At 40.9% G+C, this 16,005-nt stretch overlaps 2 protein-coding genes across 4 annotated transcripts in view; both read right to left on the bottom strand.

The window, feature by feature from the left end:
• Positions 1-6,468, bottom strand: LOC146488802 (uncharacterized). Its single transcript, XM_085113852.1, has 2 exons — positions 6,128-6,468; positions 1-2,623 (listed from the first exon to the last, which is right to left on the bottom strand). Exon 2 carries the CDS (start codon positions 2,614-2,616, stop codon positions 577-579), a length of 2,040 nt encoding a protein of 679 aa, XP_084969978.1. The 5' UTR covers positions 2,617-2,623; positions 6,128-6,468; the 3' UTR covers positions 1-576.
• Positions 6,469-7,306: 838 nt separating this feature from the next.
• Positions 7,307-16,005, bottom strand: part of LOC146488798 (uncharacterized) — a 28,719-nt gene continuing 20,020 nt past the window's right edge. The window contains exons 1-3 of one of the 3 annotated variants that reach the window (XR_014865427.1): positions 15,180-15,365; positions 8,389-11,354; positions 7,307-7,918 (exon numbers count right to left, since the gene is read on the bottom strand). Coding sequence is in view for 2 of the 3 variants with exons in the window: in XM_085113744.1 (XP_084969870.1) it covers positions 9,608-11,335 (1,728 nt within the window). In the remaining variant the exon portion in view is untranslated. Of the gene's footprint in view, positions 11,355-15,179; positions 15,366-16,005 lie in introns of those variants that run through there. The other 2 variants (XM_085113744.1, XM_085113750.1) reach the window with 2 other exon arrangements.

The following is a 16,005-nucleotide window of genomic DNA, read 5'->3' as shown; positions in this document are numbered from 1 at the left end:
CAAACTTTTTCCCCTTTTAATATATTGCCAAAACATCGTGATATAACCCTTCATTTGAGAGGCCAGTTTTAACCAGCTATCGATAGGTGGAACACTCCTAACAGGCGTATAAATTTAAACGCATACTAAGCCTAGAAGATTATTCTTTAAAGGTCGTGAAGGACACGATCAACTTCTTTCGCTTCTCTGCATTGAGTAATACTGAGTTAGCTTGATCTTCAATGCATTAATTCCGCGATTGATTAACTACGCAGATCAATTGTTTTTCGAGTAGTCCACGTGATCGACTCAGTGCTTCGGATCGCAGGTCACGTGAGTTTGAGAATTTCCTGCATATGGTAGGTGTCAAGACAAGAAGAAAAGGGAGGAAAAAATTTAACGCCCTCTGCGTGATACGTGACAGGACATGGCAATAAAATAATCGTCGCGTATTTTTTTTTTTTTTTTTTTTTTTTTTGTAATCCTCAGTTCCTGTTCGCACTTGGTTCCCATCTTTTCTCGTCATTCTACGTTGCTGGTTATACAAGGCAATCCTGTTCGTAAATCAAATGTTTTCAACAGCGTTATCTTTTACTATTAAATGTCAAACATTTCCTTAAGATTGACGTAAATCGGACCTTCGTCGGCGTTATCAAAACCGGGGTTGTCATACTGCGTCCGGGTGGATTCGTGTTCAACCACATCATCAACGTTAGAATAAATTAACGAATCATCCAGAAATTGCTCATCCAGATGCTCCGAACTCTTGAAGTTGACGTACACTGTTTGCGCATGAGCACTAGCGGACGTCTCTCTGACACCCATGTTGTTGTCGTCGATGTTAGAGTAAATCTCTTCAGCGTTATCCTGTGCACCCATCTCTTGACTGTTAGGTGTCACGTGACTTTTATCGCGTGTGGTCATGTAGTCACTTGTGCCTTTGTCTCCCTCATAGTGTTTCGATTGTACGCCACGTCGCTTTGCTGCTGTACCAGTTGTGTGGCGCCGATTTATTGGTACGTTGACTCTAGGCTGCTCACCCTTATGGTCCTCAGTTAGCTTACCCGCCGAGTGCTGTGCAGTATTAAGACCTCCTCGTTCGCCTTCATTTAATTTTTTGAGAGGCGTCACACGTTCACCGCTTGTTTTGTGCCTTTGTTTAGATTTTCTCCCAGAAGGCCTCTGCTTCTGTTTCCTTATCTCTTTGGGCTTGCATTCAGAGGGGAGAGAGTATTCAGTCTCGTCTTTATGAGGAGGCACGCTGTTTTTGTCTGATACCCCGGATGTACCCGCTCGGTTTACTTTCTGATCTTTCCCTTGTAGTTTATCTCCATGGACGACTCCAACTGCGTTGTTTTTCACTTTGGGCTTACATTCAGTAGGAATAAAGTAATCAGCCTCGTCTTCGTGAGGAGGCACGCTGTTTTTGTCTGATACCCCGGATGCACCCACTCGGTTTTCTTTCTGATCTCTCCCTCGTAGTTTATCTCCATGAATGACTCCGGCTGCGTTGTGTTTCACTTTGGGCTTGCATTCAGTGGGAATACAGTACTCAGCCTCGTTTTCAAGACGAGGCACACTGTTTTTGTCTGAAACCCGGGATGCACCCGCTCGGTTTTCTTCCTTTTCTTTACCTGGAAGCTTACCTCCATGAACGACTCCAGCTGCGCCGTTTTTCTCTTTGGGCTTGCATTCAGTAAGAATACAGTATTCAGCCTCGTCTTCATTACGAGGCACGCTGTTCTTCTGTGATACCCCGGATGCGTCCTCTCGGGTTTCTTCCTTATCTTTCCCTGGTAGCTTATCTCCACGAACGACTCCACCTGTATTTTTTTTTACCTCGACGTTTTCAGGGGCAGGTTTTTCCTCATTCGGTTCTTGAGGAAGTTGGGCATGTACTGGCCTCTTTGGAAAGGTTTTCCTGATAATCGTGCCATTTGGAAGGAAAGTCGTTTCGTCTTCATAAACGACATGTCCTGGTTCTGCCTCTACAAGTACCAAACGTTTCTTTTGCACTGGCGCTGATACGTCGAAAGCTTCTTCATCTTCTTGTTCACCCTTCAAAGTTACAAAATTTCTTCTTCTGACAACTTCTTCGTCAGAATTTCCTCCAGTTAAAAACAGTAGGGCTGGACTACCATTGGCTATTTTACTACACGATGCAGGAGTGACAGGAGACGCATCTTCTGAGTCTCTGGCCAGTGTTTCTTCCTGTATGTTCTGACAATCAAATGATATTTCATCTTCATCTGCAGCAGAAGTTCCCTCTGAGCACGGTGGATTATCAATTTCCACAGGATCGGTCCGTGCGTAGGCAAAATCTCTCTTTATACTTTTCCAGGTCTTCAGGCCAGTTTGGCATTTTTCAGATGGCTTGTTCAGCTTATTGAATAGAACCAAAGGAAACGGAGATGTGTTTTTAATTTCTGTTAAATTTTCTGTTTCAGTTTGTTCCACATTCAAGGCTAGTTTGGAATAAATGCTCCATTTCTTGCATACGTCGTTTACTCGTTGATTTATTTTTCTAAGCCACAAAAATAGAAGCACGACGAACACCCCCAGCAGAGACAAAAAACACAGGAGTACCACAGAGAGTTTAAGAACAAAAGCTTCGTCAGTTGAACTTTGTCCACTCATTTTCAACCTAACGGGAAAGTAAAATGAAGCAAGTGAGTTTCTCTTGCAGTGACCCAGAGCTTAGAAATGTCAAAACAGTTCTTGATGTGGCATAAACTTAGTAGTGAATAGAAAATAGCTCGGAAATCAGCTCAGGGTCTTTAAAATACAGTCAAACCTCCCGTAAGCGACCACCAATAATGTCAAGGATACGTGGTCGCTTACGGGAGGTGGTCGCTTACCAGAGGTCAGTCCTCAGGGGGTCTCAATTTCGGGTAATTTACATATGGTAATTGGGGAGACCTAACCCTTTTGCTAGTGCTTATCGAAAACCATAATAATAACTTTTCTTAGCTACAAGTATATTAAGACTGGTCCAAAATTATTCTAGGCAAAAACTCTTAGGGTCTATATGGTGATTATTGCTGTATCTCACAAATTACTAATACAGCGATTGAGACAATTCTTGTGAAAGAAACTTGACTCTTTTATTACTCCAGGTGGCGCTGTCTAAATTTTTCAGGGAAAGGAACATTAGCATTAAGTTAACAACTATTTTATAGAACCTGTGATGTACGTGTTTTTGTATTAGCATTAAAAACACCAGCAGGCCTGTAGGTTACAAAACAATCCCACACTTGTGCGTCGATAAGTTTGGAGCTAACAATAAACTGCTACAGGACAGTTCAACGCATATTCTCTCAGAGGCCGCGTGTGTCAATTTAGTTAAAGCTTAAAACGTGCACTGACATTAAGTATTAAATCATTATGCACTGCACGACAGCCCAACACGCTGGACTCAAAGGGAGGTTCGACTGTATTATTAAAAACTGACTAATTGGATAACGCAATTCTAGAGTTTTGATTGGTTTAGCGGCCATTTTATATGAGCCATTATAGCCGCCCCACAAATATGGTAAGATTACACGAAAATATCGCTAATGGTTGCTTTTAATAAAACAATTATTTCATTCGTGTTTGTTGGATACGAGATGATTATAGCCAACTCGGCGCTGCGCCCTTCGTTGGCTATTATATCCAACGCGCGCCTCAGTTGTGAAATAATAGTAAATTATTAAACTGTATCATTTGATAATGAAATTCCAGACTTTTGATTGGCTTAGCGGCCATGCATATGGGATTATACCATTCCTGCAAAGTGAAATAGACAAGATCTAGCAACGTTTCTTGGTTGTTTTCAATTATTCCACTGCCGCTTGCCCGCTTGCTATATATGAACTGATGACTCCAGCCAACTTGGCGCTATCTATTTATATTATTTCACCAACGTGCGCTCTTGAAATAACTGATTGTTAATTGCTTCTCAGTTCAAAGAATCTAAATCCGCATTCACACCAACAAAACATGTTTAATTAAACCAGGTTTAACAAAATGGAAATTGGTAACAGAAAGCTGAACCATTGGCTTTGACATAGGATTCAAGTAAAGGTCAGTAAACGTTAACTTGTGCTTTCGTACGTTTGTGCTAAATCTGTAGTCGACCAAAATTCCGAAAGCAGCTTTTATGAAGGAAACAATTTTAAACTGTACTTAACTAAACAGCTTTTAAGAGTGTTGAATGGGGCATAAGATAAGAACCTCAGCATGTTACAAACTGTTCAGATGCGCGGCATATTTTTCATGAAAATCAAGAGTATCTGTATTCTATAACATTTTAAACAACTTTCTCCTGTTTATGGTAATTGTATATCAATGGTATTCGAATTTTCAAAATAAAGGATTTCATATGTCTAGGCCGCTTTCATTTCATCCGTCCCATCAGGAAATCAGAGGCCATCTCCTGTTCGCCATGTTGGGACATGACCTGAGTGGTTTAATATCCTGTTTTCTGTTCATCGATATATCGAACCTCAGCTATATTTTCGTCGTCTATGTATCTAACCAGTAGCCCGTATCCCTTATTAATTTTAAGCTTCATCCCGCATCCCGCCAAACCTATTCTGTTCACTTGTATATGCGTGACGACCCTAATAACGGCTGCGAAGGAGACTAAGCACACCATAGCGTAGCTTAGATTATCCTTCCCCCACCCCCTACCCCTTAGACGTTATTTTTTGGATCCCGCGGGTTCAGTTCTATTTTGCCCGCGAATTTGACAACCATAAGTAAATAATAATAATAATAATAATACAAGATTTATTTATAAACAGGCTCGAAACAACTGCAAACCGACTGATAAAGGTCCTTCAACAGCTTATCTAGGTTGGTAATTTCCTTTACTACCCTTACCAGGCTAAATCTGGTTAAATCGTCAGTGTATCCGCGTAAATTCCGTCTCATTCTATCGACATTGTGCCATGCTATCGTTGTAACTTAAGTGATCAAGCACCGAATGATAATCTTGTTTTCTTTGGCCGGATTTCTTCATGGAATTTGTTTCGCAGATAACTTATCACGACAAATGCTATTATAGTTATAAAACAGTTATCTCTTTCGCTGTCTATAGTTGTTTTTCATAGAGTAAAATTTAGTGAGGTGCCAAGCAAAGTTATAACAGATATATATACCGTGCAAGACCCGAAAAAAAAAGTCAATGTAATTGTTGTATTGATTTAGATATAGTTGTTAGTCGAGCGTTTTTTACATGAGCCTCTGGCTCGGGGGACTAGGAGACCACTTCCTACGCTTTTCGACTTTAAATAACTGAAAGTTACTATTATTACTATTACTATTACTATTGTAGTTGACAAGCTATCTCGGTGTTTACTGTTGTATAAAGTCCAAATGCCAAAGGCATGCAAGTCTTGGCAGATTTTGCTTTTCCGTGACGTCTAATTCCATAATCTGACCTCAGATCAATTCTTTAGATATTTGACATACATATGCAGACTACTACTCTTTAAAGCTTTGATCACAATTTCGTGACAACAGTTAGGTAAATCGAAGATTAGTAAAGCACGAAAAAGAACAGGAAAATGCAGAAAGGATGTTTAATTGTCGACTGATGCCAAAATGATGACAAAAAGGCGGCGTTATCAGTTGGTCCGCGAGGGACAGGAAGTGCCACGGTGTGCTTTCACTATGCGGAAGTGAAGTAATGGGAGAGCTTCGACACGTAGGCACTTTGACATGTTTTATGACAATGCTAACGCTAACTGAATATCGATAGTTCCAGTTTGTTAAACTGAAGTATTGAGTTGTTAGTTTTTCCTCACGAGGACGCACAATGAACTTTGTCGTGACACCACTGTATCATTTCGGCCACACTGTTGGCAGTTTCCGGTGATGCTTTACAGTCAGTGCCGTCGCCGTGTTTGTGCACTATTTAAAAATCATGATACTCGACTACTTCAATGAGAATAGCTTAGATTTGTCTCAGTTTGACTCAAAGTTAAGCACTCCTCGATCTTGTTTTCAATTACACAATGCTAGTCATTCTGTGTACCGTTTAAAGATGACTTTCAAGCGCCACCTTCTCACTCGGTTGAAACCCAACTATTAATTACAGAGTCAACAGTGAAAGCAAATGTCAGTGAGAAACGACGCTGACAGTCAAGCTTACAGTACTAACCTTTTCTATAATCTTGCATGAAAGCAGCATTCATTTTGCGGACAACAGAAGCTTCCTCAGTAATTGTCGCTAGTTCACAGCAGCAACCAAATTTGGAAAGCTTCAAGTTTCGGGATGAATTTATTAAGCAGGATTTGTGACTACTTGTTATCTAAGGGTCACAGGTTCAGTCTGCTTATTCCGCAGGCCTTTCGCATTTACATATAAACGAGCACCGACGACGAGGTAATTAGAATTCCGAATATATCGCGGTCCGAAGAGCTTTCGGGTCCGAAAAATAATTTTCACATCCGTTTTCTACTGATTGTCTGTTGTTTTTGGTACAAACTCAGACGTGAATTCTTGGTAATGAATTTTGTCCATGTAAAATAGTTTTTCTCGGTCCGAAATCTTTTCAGACTTTGAGAAACGCGCCCTGGATCGTTCAGATGACTTTTAGGCGGAGGACAGGGTTATTTCCAGGGGGGTCGGGAAAGGGCGGCTTATTACTGGAGGGAATTTTATGTCGGCCAACCAAACAGCTTGAAACACCTTAAGAAGGGCTTATTTTCTGAAGGAGTTTAGTGCCTGAGAAGTTTTTTTTTTTGGAGGGGGGGTAAGGAGTGTTATAGAATACATGTAGTCAGAATTTTATGGTATTTCGAATCCGTAATTCAGCTGATACGCTCCTGGTTAAAAATAACTCCAATCCCGAAATGGAGATATAAATTATTTGGGGTACCAAAAGTACGGTAAAGAATTTTTTTTTTGAAACTTTGGCTGAAGCTGCAGTAGCTCGATGATTACATCTAATATATCAAGAAAATAAAATAGGAAGAGGGGATCATTATTCTTGTTTTAACGCTCTCAAGCTGCACTGTTTCAGTAGACATGCACCTTTCAAAAGCTGTTTTTTCACTGAACCCTCATAACCTGCAGATGCATTGTTTTTTAGGGCTGGGAGCAGAACTTTTGCTCGTTCTTTAGTTCTCTCGATGTAAGACTCGTTGCAAACGGTGTAGGTCGCCCCCAGTATATAACCAATTTGTTAGCTTGTGACATTATCTTTTAAACACTTGTCTCGAGCGGGAGGCATCCATTTCTTCCAGAGCAACTGAAACTGATGAAAGAATAAGGCAATTCAAACATGCACATCTGCACGCTTCCACTGAAACGCCTGAAAACGGATGGCAACAGCGGTTCAATCAATCGAACAAACTTTATTTTGGGAGGGTAACACCACATAGTATAGATGGCGCTGTGGACAGGATCCCAAGTGGGGCATATGGCGACTTAGAAAAGTGCTCCGTTCGTCGATTTTTCTCTTCGCTCTTTACCCCACTTGGTATGCTGTTCACAGGCTACCCTCTAATACGATCTCATGCGATCTAAAAATCAAAGATTCCATTACAACATTAATTTCAGAAATGGATAATGAAAACTTCTTTAAGTTTAGCCTGCGAACGCAGACGTATTTCCGGCTGTCGCTTCTCTTCGCCGAAAAATAACGTCGTTTTTTTTCGGCGGAGAGAAGCGACAGTCGGAACAGTCGGAAATACGTCTGCGTTCGCAGGTTACTACAAGTTCAGTAGGACATATATCAAGGCGGGTCATATTTTCTAACAAGGGGTCACCATGCTCGTTAACTGGAGAAATGGGTCGACAATATTTCCGCCGGGCTATTCTAAGCCGCAAAGCAAAACAGCGTTGTTCTGTATGAAAACGGCTCATGCGCGCACCAGAATGACACGGAAATTATGTGCAGTTCGGGATTCCCAACGCAATTCTAGGGAATTAATATTGGTAATTGAACTGAGTGGAGTGCAATTTGGTCTGAAACCATACGCGTGATCACAAGTATGATTTCAGACCAAAATTGCACGACACGAAGTTCAATTACCACTTAATTAATTACATCCATTTTGAAATTAAATCCCCTAATATTGCCCAAAAAAGTGTCTAACTAAAAGATTTCAGCCTCCCCCACCCAGAATATGTCATATTAAAAAAATCCGAAAAAAAAATCATTTAAATGTAACAAGTTTCAAAGTTGTCTTACGGTGGCTTTCTTTGTCTAAAAATTTCCTGCAATTTGATTGGTCAATTTAAATAATCCCGCTTTCTCATTGGCTGGTTAAAAAGATGCGATTTAGAGTCTAAAATGATGCGATTTAGAGTCCAAAATGGTGCAATTTGGAAATAAATCGCACCATTTTGGACCAATCAGATTGCAAGGATCACCAGTGATTTCAAAATGGATGTAATTAAATGGGAAATTTGACCGGCACAAGCGTCGTCCTTGATGTTAAATGAGAGTTTTGTACAGTGGTTCAGAAAACTGAACCATAATATATCGCCATGAATATTCTCCTACATCGTCTTCCGTGTGCGTGCTCACAAACATCTCTAGTTATTATTCAACACACTGTAACGCTGCCCAAATATGGCCATGGTGCACTGAATATTCGTCGTCCGTAGTCGACAGATATCCCGCGTTATAATCCATCAAATATTTTCGCTCGCGCGTGATTGGTCTAAACGCCTCACGTGACCGAATATACCCCAGCTAAACTGGGAAATATCCGATGACATTCCCCAAGTGATATTCCCCAATTTCAAAAACTTCAAGGCGTGTCAAGTTTTCAATTAAAATTAATGTCAAAATAGGGGGAGCGGTTTGTTTTTATGACAGAAGGAGAGATAAACCTGCTGGTCGATAAAGCAGTATCAGAAAACAATATACGATCTAAACGTTTTTGATGGTAAACTGTTCTTTAAACGAAATGTTCAAATACTCAAGCTCGTTGCCACATGTGGCGAAAAATATTTGAAGGATAATTACCACAATAGCCTCCATTTGACTTTAAAAATATGCTCAGATATTTGTCCTTGGACATTATCTGCTCCTCGAAGCTCGAGCTTCGCTCTCCGAAAACTGTTCGCTTCTCGGAACAGATAATCTCCGCGGACAAATATCTGAGCATATTTTCGCGCCAAATAGTTTATTGTTTATGTATACGTAATTTTGTGTGTCGGGGAGAAAAATTGCAAACTGAAGATCGTCTCCAGCTTTTCTGAAAATAAAACTGTGCCTTGAGTTCAATGTGTTGAATAATAAAACAATTATCCTGTTCAATCTTGCGGAATATCCCCTCATTTTAGCCATCTCGGCCTACGGCCTCGTTAGCTAAGTATCAGGTGATATTCCGCGCGAATTGGCAAATACGGCAAAGGTACGGCTCGTTTTGATAAATCAGCGCTGTCTGACCTATGTGACAGCTGAAATAATTAAATCATCCGATAAAAATCTACTGTCAACTTGAATGAAATTAAAAAAACTTCAAGTTCTCCGACCGAAATCAATCCACCTTGTTCTAAACTGATACAATATTAATGATCAAAATCCAGTGTTCTTAAACGCCGGAGAGTTACACTGAATACTTTAAATTTTCATTCAGTCCTCGTTAGTATTTTTATCATTGGCATAAATCCGAGAGCCACTCATGTGTTGCCAAAGACCGCTGGGTTGTCGTAAATCGGGGGATCATCGGAGTTTCCATCACCAGAATACTGGAATGTTGTAGTTGGTTTCAGATCATTTTCTCTTTGCATAGCACCAGAAACCTCCAAGTAAACATGGTTGTCGTCGTCAATGTGATCGTAAATCCTGTTGGAGCCGTTCTGGTGGTCTTCATCCGTCGATCTCTGGACCTCTTCACCAGCGTTCTTTCCATTTGTTTGGAATTCTTCATCAGGTATAACCTCAATATACTCATTGGCGTGTTCATTGCACGGCGCTGTTCTCTCGTCCCTAACATGGGCCGTGGTGTCTTTGTCAATATAGTGAGCCTCTTGTGAATTGCTTGGGTTGTTTCCTTGTGGTTTCAAAGCATTGCCAGGAGACAGGCTCCATTCTTGAGCCTTGGAAGCGTTATTGGAAGACACTGTCCATTCTTTTCCCTGTCTGGTAGTGATGTAATCATAGTCTTCCTCTCCCTCGCCGGGTCTCAAATGAACACCCTTTGCTGCAATGCCACATGTGATGCTCTGGTTCCCTGGTTTCTTAGAATGTTTCTCAAGATAAACGTATTCGTGATCACCTTTCGTCGAACTCTTTGGCGTTCCTTTACCGCCGTACTGTGCTCCAGAATTTTGCTCAGTTTGCTGGAATCCGAACCCAGTTTTGCGATCATCGTGAGCAGGATTTTTTGTGTTCTCAGTTGGAGACAAGTGACCATACTCATCAATCGCAGGTGTGTTAACTGGCAGGAGTGCAACACGTTCAAGCCTTTCTAAGACAGCTTTTGCCTTGTGCTTTATTTCCGAGTGAATCTCGCTGTCCTTCTCTTGTCTATGGTGTCGTTTCTCCGCTAGAACGGTTTCCATGGGAATAAGATATTCAGACTCATCTTCAAGACGAGGCATCGTATTCACGGTGCTCTCCGGTAACACGAGCGCCTCGTCGGTGTGGATTATTGCAAGGTATTCGTTCTCATTTTCGTTTTGTGAAGCATCCACGCCCATCAGCCCATCTATGTTGTTCTTGAGGACTGTTGAATCTTCTCCTTTGTGTTGTGCCGCTGGGTGACCTTCATTCGACTGTTCTTTATTCCCCCCAATCAGAATTAAATACTCGTTTTCGTCTGTGATGTCTGTCTGATTTGAGGTGCTCTGCGGTGAAACAATTGTTTCATGTTTGCCGTGAATCAAATCCCCCTCATCATCCAAACACGATGTCCTCTCCGAATCTTCACGGAGCTTCGCATAGTTAATACCTGCAGGACTCTGTGCACCAGTACGCATTTTCAGCTGCCCAGTTTCCGAATTCTTCTCCTGACCAGATTGTCCATTTGAGGAGAATACTGTTGCAGAGTCAGTCTCATCGACTAACACCTCACTGACGTCACTTGGCTCTTTGTTTAAGCCGTTCATCAGTATGTCATGCTCTCTCTCCGTTTCAAGGCATTCAAATGACCTTTGTCTAAAATCTGTGTCGTTGTCATTCAAATCCCCCGCTGAATATGCGAAGGCGCTGTTAATGTGTGGCCAGGACGAGGCATCCTGTTTCCAGGACTTAATAGCTTTTGCTGCTTTATCAACTCGAAGCTGTATTTTTCGAAGCCATAAAATGACAATCATTATGAACATCCATAGCAGAGCCAAAAAGGACAGCAGAACTATAGAGGCTTTAAAAACGAGATCTTCGTTAACTGCGACGTCAAAAGGCATTGTGCGAAAAGTTCTCCGTCTAAAGAAAACACAACCAGAAAACGGTTGATTAGCATTGAATAGAATTACCATTGTAACGTCTTCTGCTATGTGAGTAGTATTGAAGGAAGCTACTGTAAAAATCCAGTTTTGTTTTAAAATAAACATCTGAAAGTGTAAACAACTCGTAATCAAATGGTGCAGTTTTCAGTTTGAGCGTCGTGGAGCGTAAACCAAAGTAATTACTCTGACCAATCCGCAAGAAACGTAAACAGCGCAACCAACCAATCAGAATTCAAAGCAAATACATGTAACCGGCGCCAACCACGGGAAACGCGTACGAGCAAGTCATGGTTGGCTTTGGTTTAACTTCTCATTGGTTGACGCGAGTTTTACTTCTCAGTGGTAGAGAAAGTGGCGCGAGTCTTGTTAACTAAACATAGAGTGTTCGTAAACCAAAACCAAAGCAAACGCGAATTCAGTACTTTCGACATTCAAGTGATTCAAACGACTCTGACACTAACACACAAAGCGCAGTCACTTCCATTTCAGAGTTGCCATTTTAGTTGTTTTGGGTTACGTGCGGAAATCGGGCTTGTGCAGTTGACGTGCTTTTCAGGACAGGGGTTGCACTATCGGTCGCGCGCGAACGCTTGACCGCGGTGGAATAAGAACCTCTAGTAACATCGGTCATTGGCGTTTTAATGTTACACGCAGGCTCTCCTTTCCTCCCTTTCAGTTGATCGAGAAAGGGCTGGACTATGAGAGCTTCACCCTAACCCCTCTAGTTCATTGATTGAATTGAACACTCAATACCTTGATGTTGATTATATACACCTCATTCGCGGTGCCCAGAGTCCGCTGCGATAGCACGCTCCGAGAAATATTATCTTCCTCCGATGAAGCCTCTCCGCTTTTCAATCGACTTTACGGTCTCTAGTCGAAATTCCGCTAACAAAAAGTTGTCGGAATACAACCGTAAAGCTTTGTTGAGCGCCCTTCTCAAATAAGCCCTCGATTTGAATGTGTTTTTTTTAATAAGCTTCCCCCCCCCCCTCCCCCCTTTCCGTTTCTGATAAATACTTCAAAACACCGTCAGTTTATTTAAAGGAAAAGTTGCTCTTCAATGAGCGGAAGTGCATTAAAGTACCAAGGTCAGAATGACATTAAGATACACGACCGACCGGCGACCGATTATGTGCTCTGTTTCAGTCCGTTGCGAGGTAACATTTTGGAAAAGATAGTTTAAACTAGTTTTCTTCAAAATTAACAAGTAGGCCCCCTCCCCTTCCCCTCCCCCCCCCCCCCCCTTCCTGCCTAATAGCCCCCTTCTCGAGGCTTGATAATAAATAAGCCCCCGGCGGATTAATCGACCTTCAGGCTTGTCTTTTAAAGACGACATATTTCTTCCAAAAGAACCGCTAAAGAGTCAGTTCTATCCCGTTGATAAATTACTTTGAAAAAATAGACCCCCTGCTAATGTCTTGTTTTGCTGTTCACTGCACTGAAGCAGGAGATCGGTAGGGATCTATGTCCATGATTTCAGATTTTCGAAGAGCTCTATTCGTCACCACTAATACTGTTCCAAAAATAAAAGCTTAAAATGTATTAATGGCTTAACAGTGCAAACTTTTTTTTTAGCTTAAATGGCGAGTTATTAAGACCTCTCTCTTTTAAAACCAATTATTACATGCCAATTATTGCATGCCTTTTGCATGCAATAATTAGTTCAGTTAGATTACATGCTTCAGGTCAATTGGCACGCTTCGCATTCTTTCACGCACACGCTAAGCAGTGATTGGTATTTAACTAGCTGTGTTGCAGCCTAAAAAAGGCTCATATAAAGTTATGAACCGAGAAGTGCAACGATGGAGAGTAAGGTTATCATAAAAGTTCTACTACGAGGATCTTGAACAACGAGCTATCTCTCCATTGCAAATTATTGTTTTATATTTATCCAGACTATCGCCTAGGGCAATCAGCCAATATTTTAGCCATGTTGTTATGAATTTTCGTAATCTGCAACTTTATACTGATGCTATGAACAACAGCTAAATTCTTAGCATATTCGCCCCTTTGATTGATAAATGAGAAACGGCATCAGCTGCTCACACGCCAAGACATATTTTCAGGAACTCAGTAAAAACTTGTCATCTTTTCTTCACTATTATGTAACCAAGAGGTTCGAAATGTATCGAAAATAGAAAGAGGAAAAATAAGAGGTAGTTAGATACCCCCTGCAATCTTAACTACTTGAACTTTTAAACTCTCAAGAAAAACAGCACATTGTTTGAAATAAGGGGGATTCTTGATGCCGAGAGAAGAATTTTATATAAAAAAAATATGATCACCATAGCTTGATTCGACTTTGATACAAATCAACGAGCAGTCAATTTGTTTTTGTTCATTAGTGTTAATAATATAATAATATAATGATAATAATAATACTATAATAGTATGACCGGTTCACTGAGTTGCAAGTGGCCGCTTTAGGTAAATATTTAATATTTACTTGCCATACTGTAGTCAAAAACGAAAACAAAAATGATTAGAAGACCAAACGGAAAAGCTGAAGATTACCTTACGGCTACTGTACGCCTATCAAATTTCCTGTTCTTCTAACAAAGGTCCAAAGTTCCTGTTATTAGCTGCGCAGGGGAGGAGGAGATTAGTAATTCAGTATTATCTCATTGACATGCGATGCGGAAACACAGAGCAACTGAGGTTGTGTTTGGGGACCAAATACAGAATAAACGAGTATTTGCGTTATGATACGTTTTGCCTAATGTATTGTTCCAATTTGTCTGCATGTTTAACTAAAGAAAATATCAGGTTCGTTAACATCGCGTAAGACTGATGCCGTGGCATGTTTAAGATTTGGCAATGCCACAGGGACAGATCCTGTACAGAACTATATCAGCAAAATACTTGAGATAACAAATTATTAAAGACGGCAAGTTAAAGATGCTCCACTTCTAGGTGGTAAATCTTATCGCATTTTGCGCACAAAATATCGGAGTATCTTGATATACACAGTTAAACCTTTTTAAAGGGCCTGGGCGAGTCGGGGGAGGGTCTTCACTGAACCCTGGGTAGGGAGGTGTGGGCAGCTGGCCCCATACGACAGGAACCTTCGTCAGCCCTATTAAGGCAAAATGGTTCACTGCGCTGATTCTGGCTTTGATATTGACAGATTGGTTTGGAAAGCGTCCTAAAGTTCTGCTAATTCAAGGCATTACCTTTCGTTTAACTCCTACCACTTGCAAAAAAGATACTCTTTAAACCGACTGTTAATTTGTTAAAGACAAAAAGTCCTGAAAACCATATACCCTATCGCACCTCCCGTGCAAGCCAAAAAAGGGAGTACCCCTTACCCCCCCCCCCCCCCTAACACACACACACACACCCTCACTCCACCCGGTAAAAGCCGGCGGTATAAGGTTTCTATATAGAGGCACACATAATCTAAAGTTTGGTCTCTGGGACCAACGTAAATGAACTCTAGGTGATAAGAGGGGTGTTCTTCGAGTCGACGTTTTCCTGTATTTAGCAACAGCATGCGTGTATATATAAGAATTCCTTCACGGGTCATTAATCAATGGCTTACACTGTCCTGGTCTATCAGTTTTTGTTGAAGCGAAAACGCAGCCAAAAAAATGAAATTGCTCTCAGACATCTTTTGGAGTCACACTGCTTTCACTTTCAACCCAATTAGAGACACAATGGAATGATAAAATGTGCTTGGGTACAATACACAACGAGCAAATGGTAAATACGTCTGAACCTTTGACACTCGACGGTCCTCGACTGTTTTCCAGGTGGGACAAAAAAATGTGCTTCTTTCAGATAAACTTGACGAACTTACGTTTTCAATCACCCTGCTTGAATCTGCCTTTTGGTAGCTGGGATGGCGAACAAACCTTCTTCATTGGCATTGATACGGTCGCAATGTGCGCCGATTGAAACACCGGAATATTGATGTCTGGATTATTGAATGGAGCGATTAATTAAGATACCATAAGGTCGGCCGACGTCACGCTAAGTAAAACTGAACAAAACACAAACAAATATTTAAAATATTGGGAGATTATTATTTGGTCAGTACATCATGTAGGCCTAGGTATAATGTCCCGGGACTTGGCCTTCGCCCGAGGAGGACCAGGTTCTCTCTCTAAATCACTTTAAGTGCACCGAATACCGTCTTCCCGGTGTCTTACTGTCGCAGAGTTTTTAGAAAAGATTCAAATTTTATTAATTTGGAAAATTCAAATTTCAAAATCATTAAAACACCAGTAGGGTTGTCCACATTATGCTCACAATTTTCACTATTATGGCCATTCTTTATGCTCAAAAAATCTTACAATTATGCTCAAAAAGTTCCACTATTATGCTCAGAATTTTTTCCCCGGATCACTCATTTTTTTACCTAAAATAAAATACGATCGCTTGATATACTTATATGGGGGATTATATAGACAACATATAGTGTAAGTATTCTCTTCATGTGATCATCTTTGGTTATACTGAAGCATGATGGAGGCTTCAATATAGTTCTCCATAGCACATGCTTGGTTTTCGATATTTTGACATATTTCCGGGAATTATTGAATATTCTTACTTTTATGCTGGCATAATGCTCGATGCTGATTCCTCACTATTCTCGGTTTTCAATGTCACGCCATTGCAAAAAA

This window comes from Pavona decussata, unplaced genomic scaffold, assembly GCF_977016875.1.
Source record: "Pavona decussata unplaced genomic scaffold, jaPavDecu1.1 SCAFFOLD_8, whole genome shotgun sequence".
In the NCBI taxonomy this organism is placed as follows: domain Eukaryota; kingdom Metazoa; phylum Cnidaria; class Anthozoa; order Scleractinia; family Agariciidae; genus Pavona; species Pavona decussata.
Note: the sequence above shows the minus strand (reverse complement) of the source record. Positions and strands in the feature narration are given on the sequence as shown.

Bases quoted from the DNA above. Each gene is read 5' to 3' on its own strand.
- LOC146488802 (XM_085113852.1), bottom strand. From the start codon at position 2,616: ATGAGTGGACAAAGTTCAACTGACGAAGCTTTTGTTCTTAAACTCTCT.